This window comes from Aristolochia californica, unplaced genomic scaffold, assembly GCF_029961685.1.
Source record: "Aristolochia californica isolate CCGP_79_NKW_82.1479 unplaced genomic scaffold, dmAriCali1.0.hap1 SCAF_9, whole genome shotgun sequence".
NCBI lineage: Eukaryota > Viridiplantae > Streptophyta > Magnoliopsida > Piperales > Aristolochiaceae > Aristolochia > Aristolochia californica.
This window is the reverse complement of record NW_027182290.1, coordinates 32653306-32664704: the sequence shown is the minus strand read 5'-3', so window position 1 is coordinate 32664704 and position 11399 is coordinate 32653306. Positions and strand designations below refer to the sequence as shown.

General features: G+C 37.3%; 2 protein-coding genes across 4 annotated transcripts; one reads left to right on the top strand and one right to left on the bottom strand.

The window, feature by feature from the left end:
* The first annotated feature begins 1547 nt into the window (after nt 1-1547).
* LOC137941760 (protein TIC 20-v, chloroplastic) lies at nt 1548-2379 on the top strand. Its single transcript, XM_068787329.1, has one exon. It carries the CDS (start codon nt 1628-1630, stop codon nt 2261-2263), a length of 636 nt encoding a protein of 211 aa, XP_068643430.1. The 5' UTR covers nt 1548-1627; the 3' UTR covers nt 2264-2379.
* Nucleotides 2380-3827: 1448 nt separating this feature from the next.
* On the bottom strand, nt 3828-11245 carry LOC137942215 (transcription factor BIM2-like). 3 transcript variants are annotated; one of them, XM_068787918.1, is made up of 9 exons: nt 11091-11245; nt 10871-10986; nt 7792-7927; nt 6980-7076; nt 6151-6220; nt 5966-6061; nt 5329-5762; nt 4482-4608; nt 3828-4248 (listed from the first exon to the last, which is right to left on the bottom strand). In XM_068787918.1, exons 3-9 carry the CDS (start codon nt 7883-7885, stop codon nt 4138-4140), a joined length of 1029 nt encoding a protein of 342 aa, XP_068644019.1. In that variant the 5' UTR covers nt 7886-7927; nt 10871-10986; nt 11091-11245; the 3' UTR covers nt 3828-4137. The 3 variants fall into 3 exon arrangements, with proteins under 3 accessions (XP_068644019.1, XP_068644021.1, XP_068644020.1); XM_068787920.1 differs by having other exon boundaries at nt 5329-5759; XM_068787919.1 differs by having other exon boundaries at nt 10871-10983.
* Nucleotides 11246-11399: the final 154 nt, after the last annotated feature.

The window sequence follows — 11399 nt, the reverse complement described above, 5'->3', positions numbered from 1 at the left end:
GAGTTTCAGTGATCCAAGAGCTTCTCCGCAACCGAAACAAACAAAGAGTCTTGAGTTCTAAGTTAACAGTTTTAATGGGCAGCAGCACAGATACCAGTCATTGAGTGAGACTTCTTGTGAGTTGGGAAAGGTAGATCTCGTTTAGCTAAAAAAGTAAAATTCCATTCAGAAACCGATTCTTCCATCTCCGATTCTTAAACTACAAAACATTTCAAGCAAACCAACCCACCAAATCGCCAGAGTCTCCCACATGGTAATGTGATTTTTATTTTTTTTTTGTAATTTTTCTTGTTGCCTTGTGAAGAATTTAGAAAAAAGATGAATATAAAGAATAGGGGGGAATCATTCTTTTTGTTAATGGTTTAGAATGGAAATTTTTTTTTGTAAATCAGCCAAGATTGATTTTATGTTGAAGTTATTTTGAGATAGAATGGAAATCACACTTTCTTGTTTATTCATCAGAGTGCAAATTTCGTTTTCATAAAATAGATGAAAACTCCATTGTTTAGATGATTATAAAAAATGCAAACCATGTATCCGGATATTCCCAGCCTTTTCCTGGGATCTGATTGAAAGACCAAGCAAATGGAAGTGAACAAACCAGAGCGGTTCTAACTTCTAACTTATCGATCATGGGAGGGTGAGGGGAAAGAAGAATGAAGTTTTACTCTTGAGGTTTTCCTGTAAATTCCATTCCATCCGCCATATTCTTTGCAGTTGAAGAAAGGAGGGGAAAACAGGAACTCACCTTGGAAGTAGGGGTGGCACCAATCCAAACCGGTTTCCAAACCATTTGAGTTCAGTTTAGTTCAATTTTTACTTGAATTTTGCTTGAGTTCAAACTTAAAAAAATAAGGTTAGTTAAGTATAAGAAGTCAAGTTTGAGATTTTTCAAACTCGGCTCTTTAACTCATGAGTTGACTCATTAGAATAATTTTTTTACGAAAATACTTTTTACTCTAATTGTTCTCGTCAACTCCTTATTTAGTTGGTTGATAATTATTCTTATTTACCTCAAACGTCAAAGATAACCGATCATTCAACTCTTTTGGGTCCCTCAACATCTAATGTTATTGTTCTCCAATAGAATAAACACTATTAATGTAAGTGTTTGCTCTTTCTTTCAAGTCTATTAAGTTGGTTATTATACATTAGTACGAGTCTTGGATCCTATGTGATAATTTATGGTATTAAATTCATCACGTTATTTTTATATTTTTTAGTTGTAAATATTGGTTAGAGCTCAAACACTGCTCAAGTTTGATTCCAATTTTAGGTTTAAGGCTGAGCTCGAACTCAAGTATGAAGTATTCAAATCAAACCAAAAATACGTCACGTTGACGTTCGAGGGAGAACCGAGTCATAAAAGTTGGGCGTTTTATAACGATAATGTTCTAAGCCACTTGACTTTAGTGGGCCTACCCAGCCGTTTGAGCCCATTTTCCTCTGTGCTCTCTTCATGGGCGGAGGCCTTTCAGAGTTGCGCGTATTTTGTTAATTCACCAGAAGTGGCCCTTCAGAGAGCTCTCTCTCACTTGTAGCAGGGGAAGCATATCCTGATTTGGCTCCACACCCTTCGTCTCCCTCTGTTCGTTTTCGAGGGATCAGGGTTGCCATTCCCAAACAAATGGCTATCGTATTTGCGGTCCTAGTGACCCCTCCGCGGTTTGCTTCCGGTACCCATATCTTCAGTCATCCCCTCAAAGCTTCTTCTCCTCTTTTGACCTTCTCTCGCAGAAATAATCTCCGGATTCAAACAAAACCCAGGAGATCCTTTTCGCTCCAAGCTCGTAATGACTCTGCGGATCCCCCAGATAGATTAATCTCGGCTATCTGTTATTTTTATCCATTTTTTGATGGCATCCAATACGGCAAGTATGTTATAACTCAATTCTCACCCATTCAGGTCTTCCTTCAACCCTTATTGCCTGCTATCAGAGTCTTCAAAGGCTTCCCCTTGAATGGGTTTTTAGTGTTTTTAGCTCTTTACTTTGCTGTAGTCAGAAATCCCAATTTTAGTAGGTATGTGAGGTTTAATACCATGCAAGCTATAGTTCTGGATGTGTTACTCATATTTCCAGATCTTCTCGAGAGAACCTTCAACCCCAAGGAGGGGTTGGGGTTGGACTTGGTGATGAGCTTTGACAGCACAGTGTTTCTGTATCTTTTGGTGTGTTTGATTTATGGGTCCACTTCATGCCTGCTTGGGCAGGTGCCCAGATTACCCATTGTGGCCGAGGCTGCCGAAAGACAGGTTCCCTGAATCAAATTCTGATTCTCGTCTCTTTACTCATATAGAATGTAATTCGAGATATCATTTTCAGGAACCATCTCTTGTGTAATAAACTCTGCAGAAATCTGTGTCTCATTTTGTTTCCACACTCTGATTGTTGATATTGGATGATTCTAGGCAAGTTGTGATAAACAGTTCCCCTTTTTGTGTTGTGATTGATAGAAATTCTGTCTTCTTCCTTGATTCAGCACATTGTGGTTTGATCTGTTTCACTTTCTTGAGACTCTTTTTTGTATGATCAAAAGGACTAAAGACTTCGAGGTTTGATCTGTAGATATGAAGAAATACACTTTTGCTCTATCCTTGATTCTGTCTGTGTAGGGGAAAGGGAGAAGAATAAAGAACATAGTAGAGCTAACCCACTGTCCCTGCTTCTTTTGATGAACAGAAGAGGTTAAAACATGTAGCTGCTCATATCATCAGTTCATTTGTATTTCAATGTTTGCTTGGTCTCTAGAAAAAGCTCTGAGACTTACTTTTAATCTCCACAATCAAAGTAATCATCTACTTGACCTTGTCATGATTATACAGTTACATTATTTTGATTCTTCTCCTGAATTTTACATTACTTGACCTTCTTAGTTCATACCCACTTCTTTGTGAAACACAGGTTTATGGCGAGCTATATGCTTATTTTAAGAGGATTTATCAACTTAGTGTGCTCTCTAATTGAGCCATTATCTATTGGTTTTACTGGACCAGCTATGTATTCAAGATTTTGTCCATTGTTTTCAAGTCTTCAAAACTGAATTTCGCTTACTTCTCATTCATCTAAAGGATCAAACATGGAAAGTACTCTTAGGCTTTAATGCACAGACCATTTGAAGTGCATAAAATTTCATTTCCTTCGTACAGTGATTCTGAGACACGATGGGATAAACTCAAATATGTGCAAGAAATCCGTTTCAAAATCTAAAACAGCAAATTTCCTAGGTATTTTATGTAATTTTTTGCTAACGTTGAGGAAACACTTCATACTTTATAGGAGATAGAGACGCTATTTAAATCCCTTTTTCTCATTTAACAGAAAATTTTCGCTTACTTCATATAAATCCTTTAAAAAAAAAAACAGGTGACCATGGAGTTGCAACCAGAGTCGCCACCAGCAAAAGCTTTACCAAAAATACAAATTATGTACTCAAATATGAATATAATGTATGGGTTATTTAGTTGCTGCCAACCCATTACTGATTAATAATCTGCCTTATATCAAATTTTCAATAAATTAATTTCCCTTTGTATTCCATAAGCAAATCATGCGTGCAATAGTCTTTTTATGATGCTTAAAAAGTAAACTTACTTTTAATAGTTTGTGATTGATATTAATATTAATTTTCGTAATTTAAATATATTATGTATAAAACAAAATATTAAATACTATAAGATTACAACAGTTAAAAAGTAAAATAAACAGCACATAAAGGTATTTATTAAAATTGAGAAAACATCAACAGGAAGCTCTGTCCAGACTCCACAGAGAGCAGCTTTTTACATTATCACTCCACAGATAAAAATGCACGGCCAAGTCAAAGTCAAAACAAAAGGTCTAGACCCCGAGTGGGGCTCTCCTCTAGTCTCTACCATTCACATAATCTTATAATATGCAGTGAACACAAAAACTTACACGTATGAAAGGAAGCCTTTGAAAACATGAGCAGCTTCTCTATTTTTCCATGGAAGCTTCTGTGCCAAAAGCAAAAAGAGAAGATACAAATAAAAGAATACCTGATGCTTTGAATGCCACATTTACTGCCAAAGCATAAACCCCAACATTTACACTGGACGGAGAGCTTATCAACCTGGCTGGAACAAGAAATAATATAATCGAATTCAAGATGAAAATGTCAGCTATTATCCAGTCGGAGTCTCTTTTGAGCAGGATCTGAATCTTCACCACTGCTCGCTGCCCTTGAATGTGCCATTGCGCGCGAACTGGATGATGGGTCTTCTTGATCCTAAAATGAACCAAAGGCAAAAAAAAGACTAATCAATAAATGTGTCTTTATGTGGGGAAGAACCGGTCATGAAATTTCCAAATAGGAATATTGCTAAAGAAACGGAGAGAACAACAAAATAACTGGAAAGAAACTAATCCAGTTCATTCATAAGATATTGAATATGGGTGACAGGCAACTTCACACCAAAGACTGTATGAACATCACAATGCCTTAAACCCAAAAGACATTACCTTAGCACTAGATGTGGTAGTATAAGGTCTACTAGCACGCTTGCCCAGATCTATCTGAAGAGAGAAGTTGGCACGTGACAAGTCCATGCCGGAGTTCTGCAGAGCATGAGCTAGAGAACTGAATATCCTGTTTTACAGCATGAGAACAATCTATAAGCCCAAAATGCTTAATGAAACTCGGAACAGAATCGTGCTATAAATTTAACAATACATATTATTTTTTCCTAAAACAAATAATCTCATATCCCTTATCTAAGGTAAACTATTCAACCATTTATGCTTCACGATGTTAAATATTAGGCAGAAAAAGTACATTTTACATTAAAATGGAGATGCTGGTAAAATACAAATGATAGCAACATCAGTACTGAGTTAGGTGCGCAGCAAATAATGAAAGATCAAATTAGAAATAGACTAGGAATGCAGGAAAACTATGAAAGACAAAATTAGAAATAGAGTAAGGAACACATGGGAGAAGCACCAAGAAACAAAGATGAGTCAATTTCTAATAGTCTCACAATCTCCAAAAGGCCTAATAATATCTGCAATTTACCGTTATCAAATTCATCCTAAAACAGCTCAAAATGATATGAATAGCAGTGGTCAGAAACACATATATATGATACCAATATATAATAGAGATTCTTGATGATGATGAGAATAACGATGATGATATAGAAGAAGTTAACAATGGAGACATTATTTTCTCTTGCTTTTTAAGTCATACTGGAAAGCTCATATTAGGATTTGTAGTCTTTCAAAAAAGAACAAGATATTTATACTGCTTCCAGAATCAATGCACATACACACGTACGGTGAAAGAAAAGGTCAAACACAGCATTCTCACCCTTGACTATGAACCCCGGACATGCGAATCGTGCCTCCTTCAATTGTCATCTCTTCTTGTTCAGTGGAATCAATTTCCACTGTGCTCGGTCTTGGCCACTGATGCGCCATACTCTCAGCATCGGACATCAGTCTTTGAGAAGGTTGGGCAAGCCCACCACCACTCCTTACAACTGGAGGGAACAATGTCTGTTGTGAAGGAATAGAAACACCCTTGCTTCCCAAGCCTGTGGGATGATGATCTATTGTTTTATAAGGTGGGACCATGCCGATGTCAGATTCTAGAGGGTTTTGTGCAGATGCAAGCATTGCTGGAGGGACAGCAACGCTATTGTCATCAAACTTCCCTGTGAACATCAACCCAGGACCAGACCCATTTTTCATAACTCGAGCATGGTCAGGTATATTCTCTCCGGGTCCTTGGTTGTGCTTCTGCTTCAAGATAAAATAAATTGAGGGACTATCAGATCCTGTTTTATCATGCCCTTTCTTACTCAGCAAGACAGCTAACTTGGGGGAGGGGGAGGTTAAAAATGTATAGGTCGTGTGTTCCCTAAAAAGCATACACAATAACAGCAGAACAATTTTGAAACATCTATGAAGGCACATGGAACATGGGAAATACACTAGTTGTTTACCCATGGGATCAGTTTCATGCTCTCGTGGTTCCACCCTGGGAATGCGGTCTCATACTTGTGGACCTTCTCTTGCAAAAATTGAATGTGTTCAATTACCTGTCCATCAAAGGATGATTAAAAACATTCAGGAAAAGACACATTATGGTATAACTAGTATACAATATGCATCTTGGAACACATCCTACCTCTAGAAGGAAAGATGCTTTATCTCTTTTTTGATCACTATGGGGTATGAGTCCTCTCAATATCTGAAATCTGTCATACAAATCAAATAAAGGTAAAGTCAATGTATACATTGGTAAGTGCCCAGGTTTTAAGAGAATTGCACGCGAAAATTTAATATTTTTTGACAAAGAAAACTCAATTTAATAGGTCTCAACAAATTAATTTACTTGAACATGAAGTCAGGTATCAGTCCTAGGGACCTTGGTCGGGAATGATGCTAGAGCAACAGAACCGCCAGATAAGTCACACAAAACCTCTTTAGAATTCATATATAGCCAACATATAATAAAAGCACGCATAGTCATGCTGAAAAAGAAACCAAAAGCGTGATCTTAACAAAAATTGTCTGCAGGAGCGAGAAAATGGTACCTTTAAAACCATGTTCACCGACACCTCAGCAGTTGTACCACAATAAAATGAAGACAGAATGCACAAGAAAATCATATAGTATAAACTGAAAGATATAGTAGACTACAACCTAACATGCAAACATTGTAAAATATCACACCCACATGCCAACATTGCAAAATGTAGAAAATAATGCAGCTTCATCATTGAAAACTACAAATCCTTATTTTCTTTTATCCTCTACCAGCTAACTATGCATAACAGAATAGACAGAGAGGACTTATTATCCATCATCATACATGTGAAAATGGTGAGAAGCTTTTGCTTTCGGAGATAATAAATTTTCTATGTACGGTATTCCTGAGATGCCAGTCAGACAGAGGCAAAATACTAACTTGATGTACTTCAAGTTTTATACCTGTCATTAAAACAAAAGCGTACCTATCATTAATTTTGCTCCTTCTCCTCTGCTCCGTAGCAGAATGCTTTGACCTTGGTGTGACGGTCTTCTGATCATTTCCTTTTAACCCCGCGTCTCCTGCAGGAGCCAAAATGCACAGAATTAAAAAAAAATGTTTAACACACTAGAAGTGTAAAAGGAGATGAAAGTGGTCTCTCTCTCTCTCTCTCTCTTTGGTGAGGGAAGCATCCTTGTTATCATTTTATAGAGGCAAGTAGCCACATATCAGTACTTTAAATAAAATAAGACAAGTAAATTTTAAAACATAAAAGCATTTAAGGTATTTAAGAAAAAATACAGCACTACATATGACAAAGCTAAAGTTGCACCTGATAAACTTAATAATGCATCGCTTTTAAATATTATTAAACAATATAAATGAAATACAAACAACAAGAGAAAGTGGCAGAGAGAATAAATTGACAGCATTTCACTGAAGGCTATGAGGGTATGCATAGATAAGATATGCAAGGAGCACATGCATGTGGCATCCTCAGGTTGATCACCCAGTCGATATACATGGCTTCCTCTATCAACATATAATTAGACATAAGCGAGAAAAGACGAGTCTTCTCTAACGTGCACCAAACGAAGGGTTAGCTGAGTCCCCCCCCCCCCCCCCGCAGATACTGAAAGGATGACCAACTGAAGCCTAAACCGGAGCACGTTAGGTACTCTCAATTCCGTGGAGGTCGAGCTCCTTCCAAAGACATTGAAAGGCTCTCAACTGAAAATTCAAACGAAAAGCCAATTACTCGTGTCAATATGATAATCATCAGAGCTAGTATAATACCTTTCTGAGAAGAGGTCTCCTTCTTCACGCAATCTTCTTCATCATCGTCTTCCTCTTCAAGAAGATCACTCCTCGCCAATTTCATCATCTCCATGAAGTCGTGGTTTTTTGCTTCCCTCCTTGATGTTGCCGTTGCCTGTACAGAAAGAAAAGCATAAAAAACCTTGAATTCTGCCAAAAAGCGATAGGGCACACAACGAAAATAAAAGCACTAACATCCCAAGTAGGAACACAAGGCAACCTGAGGAAGATAAGGGAGAATAAGTCCCTGTGTCATTGAAAATATCCAATCAGGGGTGGGAGTCTGCATACCCGATAAGATGCCTTGGATTTCTGGTGAGGCAATATGCTCTCCAATAAAACGTAACATTAGTGACATTACACCTGATAGGCGTACCAGATATTGCCATTTTGTCTTAGTTCATACCGACTTCAATGTGAAATACAGGTTTATGTTGAGTTTTATCAATATTTTTAGAGAATTTACCAACTTCAATGTGCTCTGATGGAGCCATTCTATATCGATTTTACTCACAACAGCTATCTATTCGATTTTTTGTCCATTACTATTCATTCCAAAAGGTTTTCAGATGGAGCTACGAACACAAGGCAAAAGAGAGGCAGTGAAGATGAAAAGATTTCATGAGTAAAGACTTTTGAAGAGTTTTTGCGGCATGAGTGAAACATTCCATGGTGAACCGAATGAGTTTCAGGTCATTTTTTAGGAAGCATTTTGCCTTTTTACATTCCAGAATTCAATAAAACTGAAACATTATAGTGAAATTATTAACACAACCACTCATCCAGTGACACCAGTGACCGGTAATCCAGGAGAAGAACCAAAGTCAAATTATGTTAAAGTTGGTCTTCAAATCTAAATTTCATTTACTTTTGATTCATTTAAAGGACAACATTATGTTAAATTACCAAGTATGAACAAACGTTGAAACTACTCTTAGGCCTTTATGCACAGACCACCTCAAGTGTATAATTTTTCATTTCCTACATCCAGTGATATACTGTCTACAATAATAAGACTTAAGGGAATGAACTCAAATAAGTGTCAGAAATCCATTTTAAAATCTAAAACAGCAAATTTCCTAGGTATATTATCAAATCTTTTGTAAACTTTGTGAAAATATTATCAAATCTAAAACAGAAAATTTCCTAGATAATGGTTATTTCGTATCTGATTACTCGATTACTAGAAAACATTATAGATAGTTTCATAATTTAAATTTTAGTAAAAACTGAATGCTTACAAAAACTTAGCATTTTCTCCCTATTCCCTATGCCAATCTCATTATCCTGCTTGTCACTATCATTCTACAACCTAGCACATTTCAGGTATGAAAACATTTTAATGTCTTTATTTTTTTGCGACGTTTCAAATCGGAGGGTGGTATGACCCTTTGTTAAGCACATTGACAAATATGAAGGAAGCATTGCCTACCTTTTTCTTTTGAACTTCCAAAACCAAGATCTAGCAGAAAAAGAGAGGCAGAGCCACTCCACCTCCCTCACAAGGTTGATTGGAAATGGAAAAAAATGGGGTGGGAGCTTCCAGGGGGAAGGCCCTAGCCCCCTTCATCATTCTCTTTTATAGAGATTAGTACAAAAATATTGCCACGTGGAGCAAGGTGGGATAGGCACACCCCATTTACCCGACTACCTGTGGGTAATCAAGTAAGCAAATGGATAATGGAATAGCTTCTTCTGTTTCAGCTAAAAAGGTAACAAAATAAGTATAAATTAAACAGAACAGATAATGGAATACCCATTACCTGTTCTGTCCATTACCTGTTTACACCTCTAGTTTCAAATTTTAAGATTGGGATACTATCCGAATAGAGTACAGATTTGCTAGTACATATAGGAACAACAAGGCTAAGCCCCCTCAATTATAAGGAGAAGATGAATTGGACACATTTTTAACACAAATGGTGCCCCCCATCGTCTCCATGTGATTGGAGGAGACTACCCTAAGCTAGTACTTATGGGCTAAGTAGTTCTACCCCATCCGAATCTAGATATAAACTGACAGAGCAGGTCTATCTGCCCTTATTTTATATTCTTATCATCTTATATATGTCACAAAAACTGACTTGATAACCAACCTGGTTAGGTGATGGGTCCGGGTCGGACCAGTCCTGGTCAGACCGGGTCAACCACGTCGGATCACCAGTTGACCCGACGGTGACATCATAAATACATTTGTATTTTTAAATTACTAAAATAAGTAAAAATCTTGAAAAAATACCTATAAATTCTTTTTAAATTCTGAAAATATAGTTAATCTAAAACATCTAAAATGTATATCAAGCCTGAATTTCAATTTATATAATCTAATTTAAGCCTAACAATATAAGTCCACCACTATGCATTCATTCTCCACATCTTTCCATAAGTCCACAGATTCATACTATGGGCCCTATGTTTAAATGCCAGTTTAACATTTTCGTAGTAAGTGGAACTATTGGCTGATAGGCCCACATGCAGTGAAATTCAATAAGCTCAACGCAGTAGAAAAATAGAGTGCCACTGAAATTAAATTAAAGTAGCCGTAGTTCTTTCTAAGTCACTGCCTTCATCCACCATACAAATTTAACAAAGTTAAATAAGTAACTAAAAAGAAAAAGGAAGACATAATAAAATCCGAGAAGGACACATAATTTGTCCGCACATCAATACATAAAATCAGAGATATCTAGTCCGAGGATAATAATTTATTGGTTCCAAATGGAGCAAGAAGACATGTAGGATCAAAATTAAGTGACACTGCTCACTCCATTTGTGCCCAACTAGTAAAACATTCTGTTTGACAGAAAATAACTTGACATAGATTAAAAAAACACATGAACTTTTTTTTTTTTTGAGAAGATTGAAAAAATATAACAAAAATATCAGCGTATGGTATAGGAAAGGAGGAGGGGGGTTATTCTGTGAGGGACTATGTTATATCAAAGATAGGGAACAATTGCAAACTTGAAATTTAGTCATATTCAAACATTGGAGGCCCTAACATATCTAATAATACTGATATTAAAAAGCAAAGAAGGAAGAAAAGTGAAGAACTTACAGGAAAATATGGAAGGAAGCGTCTTTCAATGGGTCATCTGAAATCGCCGGAAAGCCACAAATCGTCACCGACGATCCAATACTGACCGGCGACTTTGAATCTTCCTCTAAGATCTTCTGAAAGTGTTATTTAGGGAAGATTTCAGTCAAATGGGTGAAATCAGTCATCTCCAAGAAAAAAAAAACGAAAAGGGGGAAACCAGAGAACAGAATTCACTTACCTGAGGATAAAATTGTTTGCCGGAAGCCAATTAATAAGGTTCTTAGTCGCCGAGGAGCTCGCCGGAGTTGCAAATTGTCGCCGGGATGTCCCAGATTCCAGAGGAGGGAGAAGGCGGCAGAACGCTGGAAGGAAAGGGGGAAAAAAAAAAACGAAATGAACCCTAATTAACGCTGGTCCCGAGCCTTTTCATTTCGTGCTTTTTGTGTTTTCCCTCATGGAGACCGGTCCGACAGCCCCGCCGGGTTAAAGGGTTTAGCTGTTTAAACGCTCCAGCCGGCCAGAAAAGCCGGTTTTCAGCCTCCCTGAG

Coding starts and splice junctions, on each gene's coding strand:
- LOC137941760 (XM_068787329.1), top strand. CDS start 1,628: ATGGCTATCGTATTTGCGGTCCTAGTGACCCCTCCGCGGTTTGCTTCC.
- LOC137942215 (XM_068787918.1), bottom strand. CDS start 7,885: ATGGAGATGATGAAATTGGCGAGGAGTGATCTTCTTGAAGAGGAAGAC. Junction 7,077..7,791: donor GGAGACCTCTTCTCAGAAAG/GTATTATACTAG, acceptor TGGCTCCTGCAG/GAGACGCGGGGTTAAAAGGA. Junction 5,763..5,965: donor GCATGAAACTGATCCCATGG/GTAAACAACTAG, acceptor TTTATCTTGAAG/CAGAAGCACAACCAAGGACC.